This window comes from Priapulus caudatus, unplaced genomic scaffold (genome assembly GCF_000485595.1).
Source record: "Priapulus caudatus unplaced genomic scaffold, Priapulus_caudatus-5.0.1 Scaffold314, whole genome shotgun sequence".
In the NCBI taxonomy this organism is placed as follows: domain Eukaryota; kingdom Metazoa; phylum Priapulida; class Priapulimorpha; order Priapulimorphida; family Priapulidae; genus Priapulus; species Priapulus caudatus.
Window position 1 is genome coordinate 147597 of NW_014577375.1, and position 24351 is coordinate 171947.

The 24351-nt window shown below is 40.6% G+C and overlaps 1 protein-coding gene and 1 long non-coding RNA gene across 2 annotated transcripts in view; one reads left to right on the top strand and one right to left on the bottom strand.

Annotated features, from left to right (window-relative positions):
• Positions 1–670: 670 nt before the first annotated feature.
• Positions 671–24351, top strand: part of LOC106808921 (baculoviral IAP repeat-containing protein 6-like) — a gene marked incomplete in the record, with an annotated part of 38836 nt that continues 15155 nt past the window's right edge. Inside the window, 26 exon segments of the mRNA XM_014811840.1 lie at positions 671–739; positions 2857–2933; positions 5966–6015; positions 10913–11000; positions 12032–12100; positions 12780–12873; positions 13131–13231; positions 13677–13756; positions 14460–14526; positions 14670–14735; positions 15124–15242; positions 15428–15518; positions 16091–16180; positions 16466–16525; positions 17404–17508; positions 17626–17722; positions 18369–18520; positions 18786–18833; positions 19256–19292; positions 19850–19944; positions 20192–20376; positions 20800–20959; positions 21660–21726; positions 21915–22063; positions 22423–22463; positions 23054–23191. Coding sequence (XP_014667326.1) covers positions 10968–11000; positions 12032–12100; positions 12780–12873; positions 13131–13231; positions 13677–13756; positions 14460–14526; positions 14670–14735; positions 15124–15242; positions 15428–15518; positions 16091–16180; positions 16466–16525; positions 17404–17508; positions 17626–17722; positions 18369–18520; positions 18786–18833; positions 19256–19292; positions 19850–19944; positions 20192–20376; positions 20800–20959; positions 21660–21726; positions 21915–22063; positions 22423–22463; positions 23054–23191 — 2144 coding nt within the window.
• Positions 17840–24351, bottom strand: part of LOC106808927 — a 12815-nt gene continuing 6303 nt past the window's right edge. The window contains exon 3 of the long non-coding RNA XR_001393824.1: positions 17840–17855. This is a non-coding gene — a long non-coding RNA (uncharacterized LOC106808927). The remainder of the gene's footprint in view (positions 17856–24351) is intronic.

Consider the following 24351-nt stretch of genomic DNA (forward strand, 5'->3'; position numbering starts at 1 on the left):
TTTGGTAATGATAACTGAATACCAGGCTAGGAGTTTTTTGATATTAAAAAAAATTATCAAATTATTGGTAGGGTTTGGCCAATTATATAAGCATCATTATATACAGACACCGCAGAATTAATCAAACAGTCTGGGTGTCACACTCGTCTGGTCTTCGTTTTACACAAGATTGTCATTGACAATTATCTTTAAATGCAAAATTCTGCATAATGAACATCTATTAATGATTTATGCCTCATTAATTATTATATTACTATTATTAATGATATAATTATTTATGCTAAGAAACATCAAGCGCGCTGTCAAGCCGCCATCTTACCAAGGGGTCACATACAAGTGTGATTCATATTTGGTTTATAAATTATTTATAATTTTATATATAATCATCTATTTATTATTTTCACTATAAAAAAATTCACACATACTAACTATCAGAGTATTATAATTCGGAGTTTCTCCATTATACTACTCCTTTGTTCTATACATCCGCTATCGTCCGATGGTTTGGCTCACATTAAAACTGCACTTGCTTCTCACCAGCCTCACGTCATTTGTGTCCCTTTTTATGTGGTGATCAGAGCTTTACAGTAAATCATTGACGATCTATCATTTTGTCTTGTAGTTATTTGATATAGATTTTCAGAGAAGTGCATGAGAGGCTGACTGATGGTTCTTATTGCACGCCTGACATTCCTGCATGCTGGAGACAGTAGAAATTCTGTTTTAATATGTCCAGCAGGTAAAGTTGGTGTAGCAGAAAGGTAGCATGTGTATGTGCCATCATTGTGCGACGGTCGCGATTTGAAGTACGGGGGGCGCGGGCGGGCCGGCGACGAATAGCCGTGAGTTTTCCAGTCGCGTGGCATGCTTATTGGCATGTATAATGTAGGGGTGGCACCGGCGTATATAGGCGAGCGACAGCAAAACCTTCCCGAAATTTTAAGGAAACGTCCAAGCGCAATCGGGGAATGACCAGGAAGTGTGCCGGCACGTCGGCAAAAAGAAACGTTGCTGTGAAGTGCAATTTACGATTTCTCCGGATGTATAATACTTAGGGTGCAGAAAGCAGCTGGGATTGCTATTTATTTTTGGATTGGAAATTTGACACGGACGGGGTAAACTACGAAAGGGGAACGCATTTCACAACGGCGGTTCGTTAATTTGACACTGGCCGGACGCGCAGTGCCTCCTATGTAGAAGAAACCCCCCCTGCATTCATATATGCAATCAGAATATATAGTTACGATGAATGTAGAGGTGTGCACTGCTGGGATGCAGAGGAACCGAGCAGAAAATATTTTGTCCTGAGGAATTGCGGAAAACAAACTGCGATCTGGACATACAGCAATTGAGCGTCGCCGGCATGCAAATATATACACTGTGAATTCCATTACCGATTTCCATGTTATAATACTGTAATATCAGGAGTGTATAATATATATATATATATTCTATCGGTAAGAAGAATAATAGTGAGAGTGAGAGAGATCTACCTCTATCTTATATATATAATATTATACTCATACTATATTTATATATATATATATTTTATTTACATAACGATAGATCTCTATATTATAGACTCCTGGTAATCCTCGATATATACTGATCACTGAACCACCAAAAATGGACCTTAACGGCTCATAGATTGCAAGTAAATCTAGGACAAGTAAAACCAAAATTCAGAAAAATAAAAATGGTTTCTTGTTGCTCGACAGGACAACCAGATCTGAAAATAAGCATCGAGGCCTGAGTTAGCTATTTGTTTGGCAGATAGATTAACTTATTAACCACACTACTTTGCCTTAGCATTGTACTTACACAAATACAGTGACAGAGACTGAGTAGTTCAACCCTCAGCAATTTGAAGTTTATGTTTCTCTTTTTTTAAGTAAGTATTTTAGTCTTTGGTGTTAATTCCCAAACTAAAAAGTGATATTTTTGTGATGAGAATTGTTTAATAATGCTGCCTCGCAGTGCAGGAAATTGCATCTAAGAGGTGTAAATTTCAAAGAAAAATTCTGGACCCCCCAGCCCTAATCCGGAGGACAACAATCCCTCCCTAACACACCCCCTTGCAGCTGTGCAGCTGGCATGAGCCTGCGGCAGCAAACGGCCGCCTGCTTGGGTAGTTTAGCCCGTTACTTTAAAAACCTGTGACAAGCCTGGTTACAGTCCCACAGTGAATTGATCAGTTTTAAATTATGTTAATATCATTTCTGTTACATGGATTTAACGAAAACATTCAGCTATACCACTGGCATGCTAGATGTAAATGGCACTATCACTAGGCATCAGTAGGTTAACCCAAGCCAACTTACCAGATATCTAGTACTATCTCTTGTTCAGTTGAAATTCTCTGAGATGACATATTCTGGGTCGGAACACTAATTTTACTTGTTTTTGACACCTGGACAAGCGCCATGTTTCATCAGTGCAGAAGCAGATGGGTTAATAGAGCAGCGAGGATGATGAAATGAAATACACCTTCTTCTTGTTCTCATCCTACAGTCCTACTGTTCACTACATCTTCACCATCCTATGTTCTTGCATCTAGGTGCAATGTTTCCATCATTCCTTATATTAAAATATTTCTATCAGAAAGGCCACATAAACCTATATCCACAAATGTTTACATCGTATATCTAATTTGATGCATTAGATTTATGTAATCGAATCCATGTGGGGGGTCGACTCGAAAGCCTAGTGCTACTTTGACCCTCACAGCACTCATTTGTTAGTAAGTTCACTATTCTTTTTTATTATACTCTCACATTATACCTATCATACACCTGCTGTATTGTAACTAAGTTATGTGCTAAATAAAGAATCTGAATCTAATTATACTTTTCACAGATTATCCCAACCACACTAACAGATTCATTGTGCAGTGTTCTCTTGTTCTACAGAAGTGGAGCAGCGCACTAAATGAGGTAACGTATAATAATAATGTTTTGTAATTATTTGGTAGTACCGTAATAACTTATGGTACGTATGTTGCATATAGCGAATACATTTTTAGCTCATCTGACGTAGTCAGATGCAGCTTGTAGAATCGCATGAGCGTGCCGTGCGCGTGGCGTCGCCGTCAATCAGCTGCGGCACAAATCTAAAACGCCGCTCGATCATACGGATTCGAAATCGCGACGTGAGGGTGGGTAACTCCAAAACGAGTTGGGATGTGAAGACTGGGGCCAAAGGTCAAAGCGTCAAGAGGTGTACAAGAAGGGGACATTCCCTCCTCTAACTTAAGGTTAGGAGGAAATGCAGAATTGCGGCACAAATCTAAACGGCTTGACCTAGCTCGATGATAGTTGGTGTATATGCATCATGGTAGGAAAGCCATCACTGCTGCCAAAAATTGAGCTGTACGGGTCAAGGTCAATGGGGCACAGGGCAGATTTTAGGACATTTTTCTGATGACATGGTCTGACGGAGCGATTGAAAAATTTTTTGTATTCAGCGGCACCTAGCCATTCATTCTATGTATATTTAAAGGACCATGTCATGTACTTTCGCTGGCAAAATCGCGAAGAGTAGTGTCGGCAATAGCCTTTTGACCCTCAAAAGGTGATAAACATTATGGTCACAATTGCAGCATAAACAGGAGTTTCAGCACTGATTTGTATCAACCAATGGGATTTGGGAGGTATGCAGAATGCAGAAGGTCTGTGCGATGGAAATTGCATGTGCTATGCAACTGCCGTATCGCATATCTCCCCACCTAACCATAACGGGTCACTACGCACGACTTAAATGGTTACGTTCTATAACCGTAGCAAACAGACCTCAGATGAGCCCAGATGCTCTGCGGCTCTTGTTATATTGTTAAAAATTGTAATATGCTATTATGTTATATAGCTTCACTAAGCTGCGCGGTACCGCTGCCGTGGGGTAATAATCGAGATAATAACGCATAGGGAAAAAAACGGGAAAACTGTATACGGTATGACATTTAATATGACGCACAACCGAACTTAGAAGCTCCTGGGGACATAAATAGTAATATGATGTACAATGACAAAAGTTTTATAAGAGCATGTCAGCGAATGGGCTTGGACTTTTCATTTGAAAGCTCTTGCACTTAAGAATGTTTTAATTTTCCGTCTTATTCTCTGGTGGCAAATATGTAGAGATTCCTGCATCTCAACTCTTTGAGCCTCCACACGTTTACAGCTATCATCATGTGAGATCGTAGCATGAATAAAAGGAATATAGTATCAAGAGCTATAATGACAAATTTGTCATTATTAGCTGCTCATGTATAGATAGAGAAGGCCAACCATGCACATTGAAATGCTTAAAGAATTTTCCTACTGAATCAGCAAAACTGCATAGCTTATCGAATGGTACAATTAATGCTTGCCAGATCGTAGCATTCTGAAACTGACACCTCAGAGACTGAGTGAGTTAGTACCTCTGAACTGACGCTGACACTGCCCGCTGCTGGTTGTGGTCGTGTTTTATACTTGGTTCGGTTTCACCCAATACCAGCAGCCGGATGACGTGAGGCGAATCGATTTTTCTCTGTGTGGCAGCTTATCTGTACAGTCTAGTGCTGACATTTTGTGAAGATTCACGAATTGGACGGGTTTTTCACGGATTTTTCGCGTGAGTTTGACGGTTTTGACAGGTTTTTTTATCTAGGAACACTCCCCGGCGTATAAAGAGATGCGCCCTGTGAAAATTGCATCCAGATCGCCTTTGGCGGTTTGGCCGCCGGGATTAGGGGAAGATATCATAATACATAGCATAACATAGATCATACGAACTCAAATATATATGTTAGACTAGCTGCTTGGTACCCGCTGCGCCTGGGTAAATCGTCAGCTACTATTTCATAGTTAACTATAATAATTGGGGACAGAATAGGAAATTGGCCGTAAAAATCGACAATAACATTGCCAGACAATATTAATATTTAGAAATGAGTGTAATAAGATAATTAAGCTATGGGAAAACGGGGAAAAACTGTTACGTATGACATTTATTATGAACAGCACAAACCGCACTTAAATGACAAAAAGTTAGTTATTAGGAGCATGTAGGAATGGGTTGGACTTTTCATTTGAAAGCCTTCTTGATAAAGACATGTTTTTCGTCTTTATTCTCTGGTGCAAATTTATGTAGAGATTCCTGGCGTCTCCAACTCTTGAGTCCACGTACTATCCATTGTGAGATCGTAGCATGAATAAAAGAATTAGTATCAGGAGGCTATATAATGAGAAAATTTTCATTATTAGCTGCTCATTTAGTGATAAGATAGAGACACGCAACCATGCACATATAATGAAGAATTTTCACTACTGAATCAGAAACTGCATAGCCTGTTTGGAATGGCGACAATGCATTTCTGATGATCGTAGCCACTGAACTGAACCTCTGATGCCGTGAAACTCGTGCCTGCGTTGGTGTGTGTTCTATGTATTGGCTTTCGCGCGTTTCACAATACCAGCAGCGGATGAGGTGAGATGATCGATTTTTTCTCTGTGTGGCAGCATGCTACAGTCAGTGCTGACTATTGTGCTGAAGATTTACGAATTGACGGGTTTTTTCACGGATTTTTTCGGCGAGTTTGACGGTTTGACAGGTTTTTTTCCACTTAGGAACACTTTACCCCCGACGGGTATAAAGAAGATGGCCCTTTGTGAAAATTGCATCACAGAGTCGCTTTGGCGTTTGGCCGCCTATAGGGAAGATACATACTTTCGTACATACATACATCATACATACATTAATTACATTACATACAGTAATAATACATACATACATACATACATACAATACGAACTCAAATATATATTAGATAGTGTGATTTAAAAAATCTGCTATAGATAGTAAAGGTTCGGGATAGAATGAGCATTGCGTCTGAATGTGAGTAAAAGAAATATTGTTGTTTATCTGGTATCACAGTGGATATAGTTTTTTTTATTTATGTGAAATCAATCAACTTGTTGCATTTCAGTTCCTTTTAGATGTACCTACAAGAGTAACCCTTGGTGATGTACTTTCAAAGTAAGTATGCTAAATTAAGGAATTCTGATGGTATTTGTAAGGTCAAGATCAAGTGCTTTTGTATTTTACATCCAGCATCAGCGTTATCATTATCTTTATCTTGAGTGAAACTTACCGACTCGAAACATTAGCACAGTGTTCATTCTAGCCATTTATTCAAAACTGTCGGTCCTGCCGCCTTAAATTTGCTCCAATATTCAAGGAGGCCCTTAGCTGAGCGCTAAAGGGCAACCGCCTTGCCTAGGGGCGGCCCCGACCCACTCCCTGCCCCATACCCCCGCGAAAACAATTTGTATTGTATGTTTTTATCAATATTTGTTTTATAAAATTCTGTCCAGCGAAGAATGCATAGCCGGCCATCTCGGAGATTTCTAGAAACCGGGACCGCCTTCAAAGTGGTGTATTCTTAATATCTCAGCATCCAGCGTGGCCTAGAGCATGATATATAACGGCTAAACATACATTTCAGGGGTGAGGAAGCCAGTGGTACAGAAGGGGGAACATTCGCCTCTTTAACTTAAGGTATTAGGGCGGAATGCAGAATTGCGGCACAAAATCGAAACGGCTGCTAGGCTCGTGATTGTCGGTGTATAGCCATCATGGTAGGAAAAGCATCACTGTGCGAAATTGGGAGTCACAGGTCAAAGTCAATGGGGCACAGGGCAGATTTTTAGACATTTTCTGAGGACATTGGTCTGACGGAGCGATTGGAAAACTTTTTGTTTCAGCGGTAACCTACCATTTTTATGGCTTTATTGAAAGGACCATGAAATGTGCTTTTCCACTGACGTGCGAAGAGTAAGTGTCTGATAAGCTTTTGACCCCCAGAGGAATCGAGGCTTAAATATGGATTTTTGACTGTTAACAAAAGGAGTGAACCACTTTTGCTATTAGAGCCCCCTTCATCGCCTCCCCCCCCCCACCACCACCACCACTTACGCTCGCGCTCGACGCAATCCATGATAACGTTAATATAGCGAAGTTTTAAAGCTACGCAGCTATATCTTTATTACTGTGACTCCGGTATAGCAAATCCTATCAACGCGGTGGCGGGAGGGCGCACTTGATATGGTTGCCAGTTGATTTATCAGAAGAAATAGCCGGCTACAGTACACGTCAGTTGAGCGCTTCGCTCTGCGGCACTTGTTCGTCAATTCCCCGAAAGTTTTGCTGTCGCTCTCTCATAGTCCAGCAATGCCAACCTCTACATTTTAGTAGTGATTAGTACGCACCTGAAACAATCGTGCCCCCCCCACCCCGTACTTCAATAAATTGCCACCCTGCCAGTAGGCACGTACGCAGCGTCGATGGATGTGCACAGCCATACACACGTGCTCGCGGGCCGCTTTCACAAACCCCCTGAGCTTCCAGGGCCCTTACGCGGGCCCTGGGACCCCAGCCGCAAGAGATTCGCGTAAAAACAATCGATCGCTCCTCGCTCGTACACAACACCTCAGCTATTTTGCGCTAGCCGTAATACCAATGTTTCATTGCGCTGGCCAGCGTATGTACTACAATTTAGAACCGTGTGTGTGTGTGTTGTAAAATTAATAATCCCCCCCCTCGAACTACTAATTTGATGGCCAGAAACTACAGATTGCTTCAAATATATGTTGGCATCTCTGACTACCTACACCGAGTGGAGACAATCCTGTTATTTGTGGCGGCATCCTGAAACGCTGACCTGGTGCTCCATCTCGAAGCTGGAGAAGCACTGAGCTAAGGATGTCCTTTGCTATGGACCGGATCAAGTACAAGCGACTCTGGCCTCGTAACTCGCAGAACATGTATGACACTGAGAACAGACCACCCAATACCTGGAGGGAACTGGAAGCTGGAAACATATCCGTCACCAAGAACGAGATCTCGTTTGTATCCATTGGTGCAGACCACGCATGCGAACATCTGAACAAGCTGATGAAGGTTCACTCTGGACTGATTGCCATCTCCAACAACGCCAACGCTAGACAGAGGTTCTTCATGGCTGCACCAGAACTGTCATGCCTGTCGAGCAAGTTCAAGAGTCAGTTTGATGTGGAAGCTGGGAAGGTCACAGAGCACCATGACCTTAGACCAAGTGCAGTCAAGAGGGAGCATGACGCAATCGAAAAGATCAAGGCTGCGATCCTGAGTCATGGCAATCCATTTGCCACTGAAGGTGACCAGCTGCACAATCTGATCACCCATGCCTAAATCCCAGACGAGTATGTGCCACAGATCCTGAACATTGATGTTACTGGGCAGAAGTTGTATGAAGAGTACGTGTCAGAGCGAATCAATGGGGACGTCAGCCTTTGGGCACCAGTGTAGAAACACAACAACAAGATGTTCATGTCTGGCAACAAGAAAACCAGTGTGAAACTCAGAGACAACTATGAGTTCACGTTGACACCGAGGGCACTGTTTGCGGCAAACGGGGCAATGCTGCCATGTATTGACAAGGCAAAGTTGATACACCTCCTTGAGAAGCTGGGAACAGCAGAACCACCCGATGAAGATTAGCAGCAGCAGCTGCATGATGCAAGTGTTCTGCAGCGTGATGCAGTGGATCCAGAAACCATGGACTGCACACCCACTGAAGATCCTCATCCAAGTAAAAAAATTGCACTGGTGGACGGTATGGTGGTCGTGCAGAAGCTAACAAAGAAACCAGCCACAGTAGTGACAGTCAAAGACCTCAGTGAATGCTTCAATACCAGACTGATGTTTCTCACAAGAGACTGATGAGATCATTCTGGTATTTGACACATACAAGGCTGATTCCCTGAAGAGTACCACAAGGGAGAAACGGAGACAAGGGAAGGATCCGATCCAATATCAGATCAGAGATGACACCAGCATCAAGCACATCCCAATGAGCCGGTTCCTTTCCCACGTCAAAACGAAGGCTGATCTGACTGAGTATCTGGCAGCAAAAACCCTGGAGTACAACCAAGACTCGTCAAAGCTGGTTATCGCATCTGCTGCAGGACGTACTAGGAGCAATAGCGAGCTGCTAATCGAGGACAACAATCACGAAAAGGCGGACACTGCTGATCTACCATGCAGTGCTGGCATCACAGAGGAACCCACCTGATGCAGAGTTGGTGGTCTTCTCCCCAGACACTGATGTTCTGGTGCTGGTCATAGCACATTATAACCTGCTGAGAAACACGTCCATGTCGATAGCTTCCGGAGTGGTCCAAGTGCAGCCAATATGGACAGATCTAGGTCCAGAAAGAGCAAAGGCTTTGCCAGCCTTTCACGCATTCACGGGGGCAGATAACACTGGGAGGTTCTCTCACATAGGCAAGGCAACCTGGCTGCAGGTCTACCTCAAAGCAGGCGGAGAAGTGATCAATGATCTGCAGATGCTTTCTGATGCCGCTGAAGTCTGAAGAGCTGCTGTCAACGCTGGCTACATTCGTCTGTGCTGCATACGCACCAAAGGGCATCCACATTGCGAGCATCCCTGGGCTGCGATGGCATTTTTTCTGCAAGCATATGGCTGAAAGTGACAAGCTGCCTCAAGCAGACAAGTGACCCTCGGTGCTCTCAAGCAGCACATCCACAGAGTCCAGATCCAGGCCACAGTATGGGGTCAGGCAAGCATTGCTCAGCAGCAGTTCCTGGATCCGCTGCAGCATGGCTTCTACAAGGACACAGCAGCTGATCAGGTGAAACCAATCACAACTGAGGTCCTCCCAGCCCCCAAGGCCATCATTGAGATGGTGAGATGCCTCATGTTCAACATCTCGATGCTCTTGCAGGTCCAATAACTTATTATGCACAGACCTCTGCCAGTGCAGCACTCAGTGCCAGAATGATGAGAACTCTAGGAATGACATGTTGCCGACCAGTGACAGTGATGATGATGATGTGTAAAGATTCTGCTATATATCAAAGATTTTGCTATATCACACTCATTTTGTCATGCTGTCATGATATTGAAGTTTAGTTGTGCAAGAAGCTGCCTAGACATGCTAGAGGTTTGACTTGCTACATGTAGAAGTTCTGAACCATTTAGAACATTTATTATAATAAAATGAATATGATAATTTGTTTTGTGGTTATGTTTAGTCACATTTATTTTACTTTGTACCACTGGCTTCCTCACCCCTGAAAATGTATGTTTAGCCGTTAAAATCATGACTCTAGGCCACCTGGATGCTGAGATATTGAGAAACACCCATTTTGAAAGCGGCCATTTTGAAAATCCAAGATGGCCGCCATTCATGCTTCTGGCAAATTGTAAACATTGGTTTTCTGATTGCCTATACTATACAGATTCCGAAAATGTATAGGTTTCCAAATCCCCCCAAAAAGTTAACGAAATTACACAATGAACTTGACTACCAGCTTCATTAGCTGTTGTTCTATTTCCCAAATCTCGAAAAAGGTCGTTTGTAAAATCTACATAAATTTCATTACCAGTATGTATACTTATAACGTGGATAGGCGATTGATCAAAATCATTTTGCATCCATGACAACTTATTTGATTTTGCATCCATGACAACTTATTTGCGTCGGTTGGGCGCGGACGCAGCATTCAGATGCAGCTTTTACTATAAATATTGCGTTACTAACGCAAGGGCGTACACCCAAAGATGAACACTGCATGAATGTCCTTTAATTTTACTTAATGTTATTTTTGAACATTAACAAAAGTGCTCATAAGCTATAAATGTGTGGAACAAAGTTTCAATCTCATTTTATATTTAATTATGAGACCAATTTTGAGCCACAAATTTGTGCACTTGATGTTAGGAACTGTATTCAGGGAGTGTAACACTTAATTTTCAGTAGTGCAGTATTCCAGTAGTGTAGAATCATTTTTACTTGTTTCTATGTATGTATGTATGTACGAATGTATAAATCTGATAATACCTTAAATGTCATGACATTTTTTTGTTTAGAGCCATATATTTCCACGGTGCTGAATCAAGAAAGTCTAGTACCTCTGAGGAAGAGATGGAAGAAGAAGAGGCCGATTCATCTGACATTGTAAGTTTACATTTATGCTACAATGCATATCTTTTTACTGTCTTTATGATGGTGTGCTACATGCGTATTAGCAACTAGGTTCCGAGTCTGCATGAACCCACTAGCAAAGGTTGTGCACTATTTTGTGATAACAGTGTATTTTCTAAAGAATCTATAGGCTCACCTATTAGCAGATAGACTACTTAATACAACAACTTGAAAACTACTAGGGATTTTTGCCGTTATGGAATATAAAAAAACAAATAATTTAGTCGCATTCTGCAGTGCTGCTACGGTTACAGCCCTATAGACCGAAGGTCCGATAGACCGAAGGCTCGATAGACCGAAGGTTTATTTGAATACGCAGTGGCTACACGTTCGGAATCGGTCGCCTATAGCCTCCAGGCTACGCATCCGGACATCCACTGATGCCGTATTCGAACGTGAATATGCCGCACATCCACCGATGCCACTATAAATCATATGATGCCACTATAAATCATATGATGCCACTATAAACCATATATATGCCCTAACCCTATCCCTAACCCTAACCCTAACCCTAACTCTAACCCTAACCCTTTGCAATATTCGGTCTATCGGGCCTTCGGTCTATCGAACCTTCGGTCTATAGGGATGACCCCGCTGCTACAATTGCTTTGTAAATGGTGCCACGTACACAAGTGCATCTAATTCTGACAAAAGTGCGTCTGATTCTATGATGTAAGTCATTTTAGGTTGTTACCCCATTTTCGTTACTTTACCCAAGTTACCATCAACAATGCAAGGTAACAGTTTATAAACTTTTCACGTGAGATGTTGGAATCACGTGTCAACAACGACAACAAGTAACTAAAACGAAGGAATCAATATGGAACTTTTAATTGCTATATACTGTGGTGAAAGTAATAATGTGTGAGTGTTTTAAGACATGTTAGCATTACTGCAGACAACTGTTGATATGTAAGCAATATCGGTAAGTATTGCAACACTCGGGGAAAACATTAGAATTACGCAATTTAATTAAGTAATTATGTGTAACGCTTCCACAGGATGTTCTCATGTCTGATGATGAAACAACGTTCACTACTGAGTGGGAGCTGAGGCTGTCTCGAAAGAAGGTGCGTATGCAAGAGTGACATTCAAAAAATTGTTGTGTTTGATTCAGAGTTTGTGAAAAGGGACTCATATTTGCTGATATACACTGCAGTAGACATGTATATAGAACTTCTCACGAGTTTAATGTTCTGTTATGCAAGAATTGAGTAATTAAAATTGGGAATCTAAGCACTGTGAGCATATTGGAATTGCCATGAATCTAATCACTATGAAGCAACAAAACCATTAATGCATTTGTTGGATTACCAAAACAGCCGGGAGTAATGCTTGAATGTGGTAATGCTTTTGCTGTAGGCAGATGTTTTTATTATTATTTCATGCTTACAGTGGTTGTTTTTACAGTGTTGTTTACAGTGGTACAGAAAATTATGTATGATCACAGTACTCAGGATGTGTATTTTCTTGTGTATTGTTAGTCGACCTAAAACAACCCCATTTTACATATATTAATAAGAGTCTTCTCCAAATCTCCTATGCACTGTGTTTTCGCTGCAATAACAAATCTCACACCCTCAGCCCTCCTCATTGGTCTGCAGCTGACTTGGTTCTGCTTTGGGTTTATTGTTGGTTGTATTGTCTTGACAGTTGTCATGTTGAACGTAGTGTTTACATTTACCAGTTAGAATGTTAGCACGTTGCTGTTACTCTGTCTATTTCCTGTGGTGCCATGCCGATTTGTAGAAGCGGTGGCTACAGAAGGAGGCTCAGGTGAGGCGTGAGATGAAGAAAGCCAAGTTGTCTTCTACAGGTGCAGAAATTCAAGGTGTCTTTCAAGGTAAGTTCATATAGCCTTAGGCAATATTATTTGTTGCAAAGAGTGCTAATTCCACCACTGCAAATTGAAATTCCTGTCTTACACAGACACATATATATATACGCGCGCACGCACACCCCCGCATAAGTGCATACACACAGGCACGTACGTACGCACACATCTGAATCGCTCTTGACTTCTATATATTATTGTGAGTGTACAGAATATGTTTGGTATGCATAAGAAGGGACCTCAATGCCTTAACTTCTTACCACCAGCCTCGAGCCAAGAAAAGGAAGCTGTTCGACAGATATTCAGCACGTCTGCTGCATCCGGTATTCTTACTAATGACTTGGTGAAGATCATGGAGAGCGAAGAGGTAGGCGTGTGTGCTAGTGATATGCACCCAGGATATGTCTCATGCATGTAACAACAATTGCACGTGTGTAAATTAGTTGATGATGATTTGGCAAGCAAGAAAATACAGAGTAAATTAGCAGCGACATTTAGCCTGAGTAAATTCCTAGGTATAATATCTGGATTATTTATTTCACAGTTATTTTTAATTTTTTTGTTAATAATATATTAGTTAGCACGCTGCTTAATTCAAACGTGTAATCTTTATATAAGTAATTACCGTGGCCGTAATTAATTATTTTTACCACATTTTGCACGTTATATTTCGTATATACATATAGTTGCACAACATCTAAAACAATTCAGAAATGACAGTGTGTGGTCTATCACACACAATCTGGCAGGGCTTGATGAGGTGGGATCACTATATCAAATTTATTTAAAAGCCTCACGTTTTGCATATTCAGGTGACAGGTATTAGTGCAGAGCCAATTGATGACAATATCTACCAATGGTGTGTAAAATTCAGCAAGTTCATAACAATCAGGTAAATCTTTCGTGTTTATTGGGATAGGTGTGGATAGTGTCAATAGGTATCTCATGGTATCTTGTTATTTATTTGAATCTAATAATTAATAAGGGGGCAAACCTGATTTCTAGCTAGCAAAATACATGCAAATGTTGACTTGCAGTTTAAAACCCAATTTTAATGGCAACTTTGAAAAAAGTGAGAACACCTCCAGGGTTTCTTCTGAGGGAAAATTAGACAAAGGAGGTAATGGCCAGTTTGGGAAAAAAAAGTGCATGATGGATTCAAATACAGGATGTATTGATATACATATAGGTATATTAGCTGTATATAGATACAGGATATACTTATCAGTAAATATAGGAACATTTTCACAACGGCGATGTTAAACTTGACAACGGCGGTGCGCCACTGTGCCTCCTATGTGTAAGAAACCCTGACCTCATATTGTAGTATGTGTGTGTATTTCACATGTATTTCTTGGATTTTTTTTTAGATAATGGGGATGATAGGGTGGTTTGCTATGAATTTATTTGGTACTCGCACAACCACGTGTTTGATTATGCATACCCGTTTGGCAACACCCAGTATTCTGTATAACTTGGCAGTTTGACCATAGAGTCATTTGTACAATATTCTTATGTACCATTAATAAATAGAAGAGGCAAGAGACAACCTTTTCTGTAGGTGCGCCAGTATAGTGTGTGTTCTGACTTTGCAGTGATCTCTCAAAAGACCTTGTACAAGTGCAGGAGAACTTTGGCTATGATTATATTCAGCTTCAGTTGGTGAGTTTATCATATGGCAGCGTTTACAGTATTTGTTTAGCATTCATTTACACAAATTGAAACTTAAGTTACTACATGCATTAATTGTCTGTATGCTGTAATATTCAATTGACTCATTTAAATCCCCTGGTATTTGGTTTCAGGACTTTGCCATAGATTTGTATCCATTTTACCCACCTCTGCTCAAGGTCATCAGACCGCGGCTGCAGGTGAGTTTATAGTGACCAAACTAGTAAATTAATAAAACACGTGAAATATGCTGTGACAGCATCATCATGTAGGCCATCTTGTAGAGAATTTGACTGCCTTGCTTATTATTATGCAGTTAGTCCTGTAGTTCAGTTCTAGCGAAGCGCACCATTATTTGAACATGCTTTTTTCCACACACTCTGGTAGTGCCATATGTGAACTGTTAGATTCACAGAAACTGCTTGGCGAGTAAACTCGGTCATTAAAATGGAGAGAATATGAATATAAATAGCAAACACTTTTTGTACATGGTATCCGAGTAGAAGATGATTGATTAGAGTGCTTGTCGGTCTATTCAACTACCATGGGGGAAAATTGGTAACAATTTGCCTACGCTCGGTGCGTCAGGGTTCCATGATGCAACGCGTCACAAACATGGAGTTACTGAAGCTCTCGTTCTGGAACCCGGCAAAAGACATGATAACAGTTCTTCAGGAGATCAAGAGCTTCTTGGAACACTGGGCTAGGTATTTAATTTTTCGCTGTGGACTGTGGTCCGATATTTGTTCGGTAAATTCAGCCTCCCCCCCTCACCGTTTGTGACCATACCCGTGTTTGTGCTCATGTGGTATACTTCTCGTTCATCAGAGGATCGAAAACTATGGGCCGGTTTCAATGAGGACAGCAGTTACATTAGAGTTACTACTTCCAGGCTGGATTGTAAGTGTGAAAGGAATGACTACAAGAAGTATCCTCTTGGTGCCTATGTCGATATCGAACACCACCTTCTGCGTCTTGCACTGGTAAGGTTCCATGATGTAGTTGTGATCAAGCCTGTTTTCACATGAATACCACTTATTACGTATGACGGGAAAATAGCGCTTGCACTGACTGGCTGTTGCCGTGGTGACTGATCTAGTGGCTGTGTACATTAGGTGCATAATGTAGTTGACTTGGCTTCATATAAAAAGCGAATTCTCACGTCTTTCTCTGCCATTATTTGCTTGAAAATACTCTAGGTTGATCATTATAAGCAAAACGTCACATTTATAAGCATTAAAAAAAGCATTAAACACATTAGTGCCTTGCGTGAGCTAAAAATTTGTGCCTGCGCTTAGCTTGATGCGAGTGTGATACCAATGAAACCTACATGTTTGGTCGATGCCGAAAGGAGCGAAATTTGAGTATGAACTGATAAAACTCATTTTTGTTCTGCTGGTTATACCCACTCACTCTACATGCAGTCTATATCTATCAATTTAGCTATTGTTACCAGTTGTAGTGTGTTATTGTATGTAATTAACACTTACTACTATAGCCTATTCAGATGTGGCTGTGAGCTAATACCATGTATCACCATTGCTTTCTGCCACAGGTTAGTGAGGTGTGCCCTCGTGCTAATACCAAGTATCAGCTGCAGACGCCCGTGCCACCTACCAAACCTTCTACTTCAAAGGAAGATGCGGTATGATGTATACATTTAATAAAGTGTCACTTCTATAAACTTAATAAAAGAAATTCTAACTGTATTCATGGATGTGGACAATCTGATATATAATATTTCCTCCATCGGTTGTTGTGTATGTGTGTGTGTGCGTGTGTCTGTCTATTGAATGCAAGGATGAAACTGTACCTAATTGTGTGTTTTTACTTGTATTATAATAACTAACATGAACTTGTGTAAGGCACATTTGCCAATGAATGCTAGGTGTTGTGAATTTTTTGATCAAAATTTGGCTTACATTCACAGGCTGATCCTTTATCTCCCAAACCACTTTGGAAGAAGGTTGGGTGCTTTTCATTTGTCTCTGTGAGTATGATTTACTTCTGATATCATAGATGTACAAACCTATTTCTCTTTCACAAAAACATTTTCGCAAGAAGTATTTTTCAATGTTGCTGTTTAACACCAATGATTTTTGATTCCCATGATCATGGAAAAGCGTGAAAAAGTTGTTACCGTCATGGAAACCAAATGATGGTTGGGTGTGTAGTAATTGTTTGACGGCATAGTCAAACCTATTTGTATGCGTCGGCTTAGTAAGAGTCAAGTTGTGTCTTGAGAGTTAAGGTGATTAGACTGGGCATAGAATGATAGTAGTGTGAAATGTCATGGTAACAATACCAAGAACTTTCTAGTAACACTGAAATGAACACCCATTTGAAATGTTGAAAATTTGCAATTGAAATGATGTAGTACGCAGTTACAAACTGATGAATACTAATAGGATGCTATATGCATTATCATATTAATTTCTAGAAAAGTCGAGTACAATATTTTGTGGATAAAATACAGGAGGATGGCCTAAAACAGTACTATATTACACCAGTATTTAGATTGGTCAGACAAGTGATGTTGTCTTGTTTGTATTTATTCAAACAGCTACAACATTTACGGATGGTATAACCATATAAACTATGAACATTAACTATGGCAAATCTTTCGAGTTTGTAGCCGTGTACGTCTGTCCTAACATTCTTATGCGCACATTAACACAAATATGTGCAGTTACTTTTATACACACTTACCTAGACATGTTGCAGTGAAAGAAATGGTTAGCATCCCCTAGATGCTACTTGAGAGAAATTTGTGGCAATCCTCTGAAACTGTTACTGCTGCTGTACTGGCATTAGTATGGTGACAGTCGAGTTTAAGCACTTCATACCCCCGGGACCTTTCTCTTTCAGCAGCAAAAAGACTATTGGGCTGCAGGAACAGGTTACGGTCATGCGAGGAGGTCCGGATGGGATGTGGGAGCTTACTTGGCTGCGCAGAAGGAAAAAGACAAGCAGGTGAGACAAGTAGTTTGCAATAGGGGGCGATAGTTGTGCACAGGCCTCGTTAGGGATAGGGAGTGAGGCGAGCAGGCAGGAGGAATTCATGCTATGATTCTGGCTCCGTTTCTCTAGATCGAGTCCGTTCTTCAGAAGTTACACCAAGAATTGAAAAGATTTAACAGCATAGACATCAACGTGCTTAAAGTCACCATCAAGGCCAATGTTTCAGGTAATTGACTATATCTGAGTGTCTGCCTACAGGTGGATGAGGGGGGCGATATCAGTATTTGAAACTTGATTTTATGTCTTTGTATTACATGTATTTGTGTTATGGCTACCATTCATATTTTCATGTAATTTTCCTTATACCTAAGCTACCCAATAGTAGAGTAATCATGGCTTTAGTTTGGGGTGATACTCCATTAGGTGGTCATGGTCATGGTCATATATTGGTTTGTGGTTTAATGTCATTTAGGTTAGGGTTAGGGTTAGGGTTAGGGTTAGGATTATCAATCATTAATCATTAATCATTAATCATTAATCATTAATCATTAATCATTAATCATTAATCATTAATCATTAATCATTAATCATTAATCATTAATGATATCAAAGTTGGGAACACTCCTAATGGAGCGTTAGCCTTAGTTTGACTTGTAATGTTGGTACCTGACAAGTTTCACATATACATTCTACCTCTGCAATAAAAAATATTTGCTAAATTCTTTAACTGTTTTATTACATTAGATAGAGGATGTACCATGACACACAGAAAATGTGCATGGAATAAAACTTCTATTGGAATATGCCAAGTGAAAAAAGCTAGGAGACAAGGTGTGAAGTAGTGAATAACATACAGCGTGGCATTTTTACAGACAGAAAATCCGATGCCCAGCCTACAGTATCACGAATGGCGCTAGTGGAACCAAAACCCTCTGTGTCTCACAGCGACAGCTATGATTTCGTTGATCCAGTGGAGGACATGTTTAATATTATTGAGGGATCAGCACTGGTCCCTTTCATGGAGGTAGCAAGTTTCTTTCATCACATGACAATTGTTGATATTGTTAAATGTGCGCATATGTTCTTGTATGTTGTCTAGATAGTAGGTTCACTAACACCTCAACTAATGTTGGCTTCATTACATATGGTCGAATCATAAGAAACTATTTTCAATTTAAATACATTTTGTCCAAAAAATTATTGTATTGCAAATAATATATAACATGGTATTTATTTTACTGCTACATATGAGGTTGGGTATTATATTAAGGTTATTCGTTCTGTTTCAGTTGTATCTGAAGGCAGACTCGTTTATGGAGATATGCCGACACACCTCAGTAAGTTGAAATGTGTAAAACCCATGCCGAATAGGCCCATATCAAGTTGATGATTCATATTGTTTGCAACTAGCAGGTAGCAGGTTCACAGTAGTTGGTGCAGTTTCTATTTGGTTGTAGAACCTACCACCACACAAGACATAAATTCGGTGATACACGAAAAGCAGTGGCATTAGCTGTTTGGACGTTTAATGTTGAGAAAGGGATGATGAAATTGACTCAGACTGCCGCAGAGCAGGGAGTGCCATTTGTGATTACTCACACGATTCCGTCCTAATTCTGAAAGCTTCCATACTAATGCTTGCTGCCATTGCAAAGCGATTATATTGGTTTCTGTGTGTGTGCGTGCATGCGTGTGTGTGTGTGTGCATATGTAAGCAATAATTTGGTTGAGATTAATGGATTTCTTTTACTCATTTCAGCTGTACAAAGCAATCCTAGACATAATCAGAGAAATTTGTAAGTTTTTCAAACGTTTGCAGTAATATAATCTTAATTTGGTATATCATAAAACATTCCATTTGTAAACATAATATCATGGCTGTAATAGCGAAAATATATTTTACTTTTAGAATATTTTATTAAACTTGTTATTTTGTAACTAGTGTTTTTGCTAGAAGCTGTAACCTTGTTTAGCTGTGACTATGTTACCTTTTATAAGAAGTAAATTTTTAAGAAAAATTACATAAAACATAATTACTGATAGGACTTAATACACCCCCAACTCTTAGCTAATGGTATTGCTAAACTGGCTAAACTAAACTAAGTTAAACTAGTTAAAAATAGTAAGAAGTATAATGCTTAAATTGAACCATAAACAAAACAATAACTGTATTTACATTTTTACTTAAAAAAAATATTGTTATTGCTATTTTTACGAAAAGAAATTGCTAATACCATTTACGGTGCCACAGTCGCTTTAGCAGAAATTGTGCAATTCGAACAAAATACATATAAATGAACAATAATCGTGAATATTGCTGAGAAAGTTTATCGTGAATGGCGTTGCGATGCAGGTGCACAACCACAACTGATCCCTGTGCTGTGTCAGCTGAGCAACCAATCTGCAGACGAATCCCTATATCACCTGCTACACAGGCTAAAGGAGAAGGTGAGATATCTACTTCACTTCTCTCCTCAGCAGCTCTGATATAATGATACTGATGCAGTGAATACCATCATGAAATTGCGGCATGGACAGACTTGTGTAAGGAAGTTTAAATGTAATGTAGATAGATCAACTTGGCGTTGCACGAGCAGAAGCATTGCATAGTGCCGCGGTGTAACCTATAGCTGGACTGACATGTGGAATAGACCAGTAATGCGACGTGCCGACCAACCTACTTGCGATCTTTCAGGCGTCGTCGTTGCTCCAGCAGCTAGCGAAGACGCACGCGAACGGAAGCGTGCCCAAGCCGACCAAGAAGCCTGGCAGCGGCTCACCCCGTCCGCCCAAGCACAGAGAGAAGCACGGGCCAGTGTTTGTCGACTGGGAGATGCTGGGAAACGTCACGGAGAAGACAGCCGAGGAACGGTTGGCGAGGTATCGTTTCGTCCGCCGTCAGCATCGCGAGGTTGCGGAGAATTCAGTGAAAAAAGTCAACAGATAGTGAACTGCTGTTTCACTCTCAAACGTTGGTTAATTGTGTGTGCATGCTTGCTTGCTTGCTTGCGTGCGTGCGTGCGTGCGTGTGTGAAATAGGTGGCCATGAAGGTCACTCAGTGCTGTGCCATATTGTTTGTCATTTTTCTGTTCGGGCACTTCAGTCGGTTATCTGGCTGCCAACCATTTCACAAGACATATATAGAATTAATTTGAAAACCAAATGCTGACATGTGAGGTCTACAATATTTCATGCGCACTTGGCTATTCTATCCTTGAATCCCAGTGCTCGTGTGCTGCAGTGGTGCGTCGTCAAACCGCTATGTTCGTGTAAATGTAGCCACTTGTTTTGACACTCGACAGGGATTTTGTAACCATCTACCGTGACATGCAAGACGCACTCCAGAAGCACGGCTTCCTGGCGCCCTCTGGTGAGAGTCAGATGTCGAGCAGCAATAATAGCGAGGAGGTGGAAGGTGTTGAGATGCAGGTGGAGAACGAGGTGAACCTACAGTCACCAGAGGTAGGTGATGCTGCCTGCGCTCGCACCAATTGTCTGGCTGTTTTCCCGCGGTATCTTTCTCGATTTGTTATCTAAATGTGCTACAGTTTCTACGGAAGAAGATTTAGGTCTATCAGAAGGTTGTAATAGAAATCCAAGCTGAAAATTTGACATATTTACTGTCTTATTGCCTAGCATCTTATTGCTGAAAATATTAAATCAAGGGAGATGGCAATTTGGTACTTCATTAACAAATTTTCTTTTGTGACTGGGTTTTGTTGTGGTATTCAGGACACACCTATTGTGAATTTTCTACATGGGCTAGCTAGTATTGACCATATGACACCTTTCAGTATAACTTCAAGTATGAGGTTCTAAGTGGTGTAGATAATGGCAGTATAAGCTCTAAAATGTATTTTTTAATAATCTGAAGATTAAAGCTCATTATACTTCGTCTTTCAACAAGATAAATATGATACACAAATCCAGTCGCAATGGCATACGGCTAGTTGTCATGTTGCTAGTTTCCGGTGGACCAACTTCTGGCGACTATTGCCTTATGTCCTGTTAACATTAGATTTATGGAATTGGCAAATTAGCACATTTAAATGTGTTTTCTGTCGTAGTGTGCATTCAGTAATATCAGGAGTAGATAATAGGGTTAGGGTCCTACCCTATTATCTACTCCTGGTAATATCTGTTGTGCATCTTGTTGATTCAGGAGCAGTTGGCAACGAAGTACAAGAGAGCCCTGAGACCTCTCCAGTTTGACTCTCATGAGACTGAGCGTGAGTGTGGAAATTTCTGAAGAATGGTTTAACAAAAAAACTGATTAAAATTTTGTACAAAAATATGACGACTTGCCATTTTTGCAGTGTATGGTCCCCTTACACCGAGTAAGGCCAAGAAAGTGTGAATGCAGTGTTTACTCATTGTGTAATAACATCACGTGAACTTGATATGTGCTGTTTTACAGTCGAAAAGCCGAGGGCGCACAACTATGCGACTCTGTTTACGAAAACGGCTCCTCCCAACCCAGCACAGGTGATGCGTATTGCACAAGAACTGCTGTCACTCTCCACCTCTTTGCCCTTGGACCTGGAGTCGGCCATCTTTGTTAGAACAGTAAGCAGTTAACTGATAATTGTATGATAGTGACCTAACTCTCCATGTCTATGCTTGGGTTTGTCCCACTATGTTGTTTTCAGCTCATTTAATTTACTGTTTTATTGTTGGCTTGTAAGTCTTTTTATATTGCATGTCATATTGTGTGTGCATTGTCTGAAAATTTCGAAATTGGTCTGGCTAATAGGATTTCACAACATGCATGATTATAGATTTCCTATAGATAAATGCATTAATTTTTCTAGTCTGTTGCACTTAGCAAGATCTAGTAGAATTCAGATGTATCATTTCGATTATTTATGCTGCCTACTAACACGTGTTACATTGTCTATATATCTACACTGCTTTTCCTCTTTCAGGATGATGATAAAATAAACATGATGAGGGCACTAATAATAGGGTAATGTCTCTCTATCTCTCTTTCTCGCGCTTACTTTCCCATATGTATCCCTGTCTTTGTCAGTCATAATCTCCCTTTCCACTGCCCCTACTCCCTCCACTCCCTCCACTCCGTCCTACCTTGCTTCTCTGCCTTTCTCTATTCATCCATCCCACTGTTTTCCACCCTCAGTTAAACATATTCTCTTTATGTTTATTGCTTCATAGGATAGAAATGTGTATGAAAAATAACTACTGCCATATCCAATGTTTAGTGGGTAACTTGAGAGTAAATGCTTGGCAAATGTCTCAGATACTGCTACAGCCTGGATCCTTGGAAGCCAGACGTCGTCACGGTTTCCCGCATTATAAATATACATTGTTTGCATGTGCGATCGGCACTTACAGTTGCCTCTGCTCATTTGTGGCTATATTATGTACCATTCAGTATAGCATCTAAGACGTCAGGAGGTTGTGAGCATAGTTACTTTTGGTGTTATTTACCTGAACACAAGTGGTTCAAATTTTTCAGTGGTCCGGCACTTACCTGGTGCCGTGGGTGCCTGATTATCGAGTTCCAACCTCTATATGGATATACCTACGCTATTTCAGACCCGAAGGAACACCATACTCTGGCGGCTGCTTTCAATTTGACATATTCTTTCCTGCCACATATCCCAAAGTACCGCCGTATGTGAATCTGCTGACGACTGGCAACAATTCCGTACGATTTAACCCAAACCTGTACAAGTAAGTGAGTAATGGATCTTTAGTCTCACTGTAAGAGCAGCAGTTTATCTACGGAAATCACTACGCTGATCAAGTGACTAAATGCAGGCCTTCATTACCTCCGCCAAGGGGTTGGCAGGAGGTTATGTTTTCACCGGCGTGTGTTTGACTGTTTGTTTGTGGGTTTGTTTGTGTACAGCCTAACTGAAAAAGTTATGGACGGATTGTCATAAAATTTTCAGGATAGGTCAGAAATCACATAACTTAGAATTGATGAGATTTTCGTGGTGATCCGAATCCAATTAATTAATTAATTAATTAAATTTTCAGGATAGGTCAGAAATGGGGTAACTTAGAAGTGATTACATTTTTGTGGTGATCCGGATTCAATTAATTAATTAATAAAATTTTCAGGATAGGTCAGAAATGGGGTAACTTAATTTTTAGAATTGATTACATTTTGGTGGTGATCCGGATCCAATTAATTATTTAATTAATTAAATTTTTCACGTAATTAATTAATTAATTAATAAAAAATTTCACAGTGACACAATTCAGCTGCCTTGGCGGAGGTCTGTGCTCTCCGAGTGCTCTAGTTTTATTATATTATATCGGTAAAGAAAAATGGTATTAATTCGGTGTCCAATATGACAACAAACTACTTCAGGGGTAGAAATTAACTTTTGAACAAGGGAGTCCAACGGAGGGTCCAAGGGAGTCCCTGCCCTCAAAAAGAGGGAGTCAGCAGCAAAATGAGGGAGTCCGCAGTCTGAAGTTCAAAACTAAAGCATAACAACAATAACGCATGTGCTTATTTTGAAGATGTATGCGATGCACGTCTGCCACATTTTCTTTGGATATTTTCTGAAAAAATACCGTAATTCCGCGAGGCTGCATGTGCTCTGGAACGAACTAGTAGTATAGCAGAATTTTCAGGGAGTCACACGGACTTCTGCATATGTCAAATCAGGGAGTCCGACAGTAAATCAGGGAGTATTTGACTCCGGAATCCTGTTAATTTCGCACCCTGTTACTTTATGGTTGTGGTGTCCACAAAATAAATTATTATTACTGTACTTATTACTAGTACTTTTCCCCTCCATCCGTACCTCTCTCCCTCACTATATATACTCGGGTATAACACATCCCACGTCTCTCTCTCTCTCTCTCTCTCTCTCTCT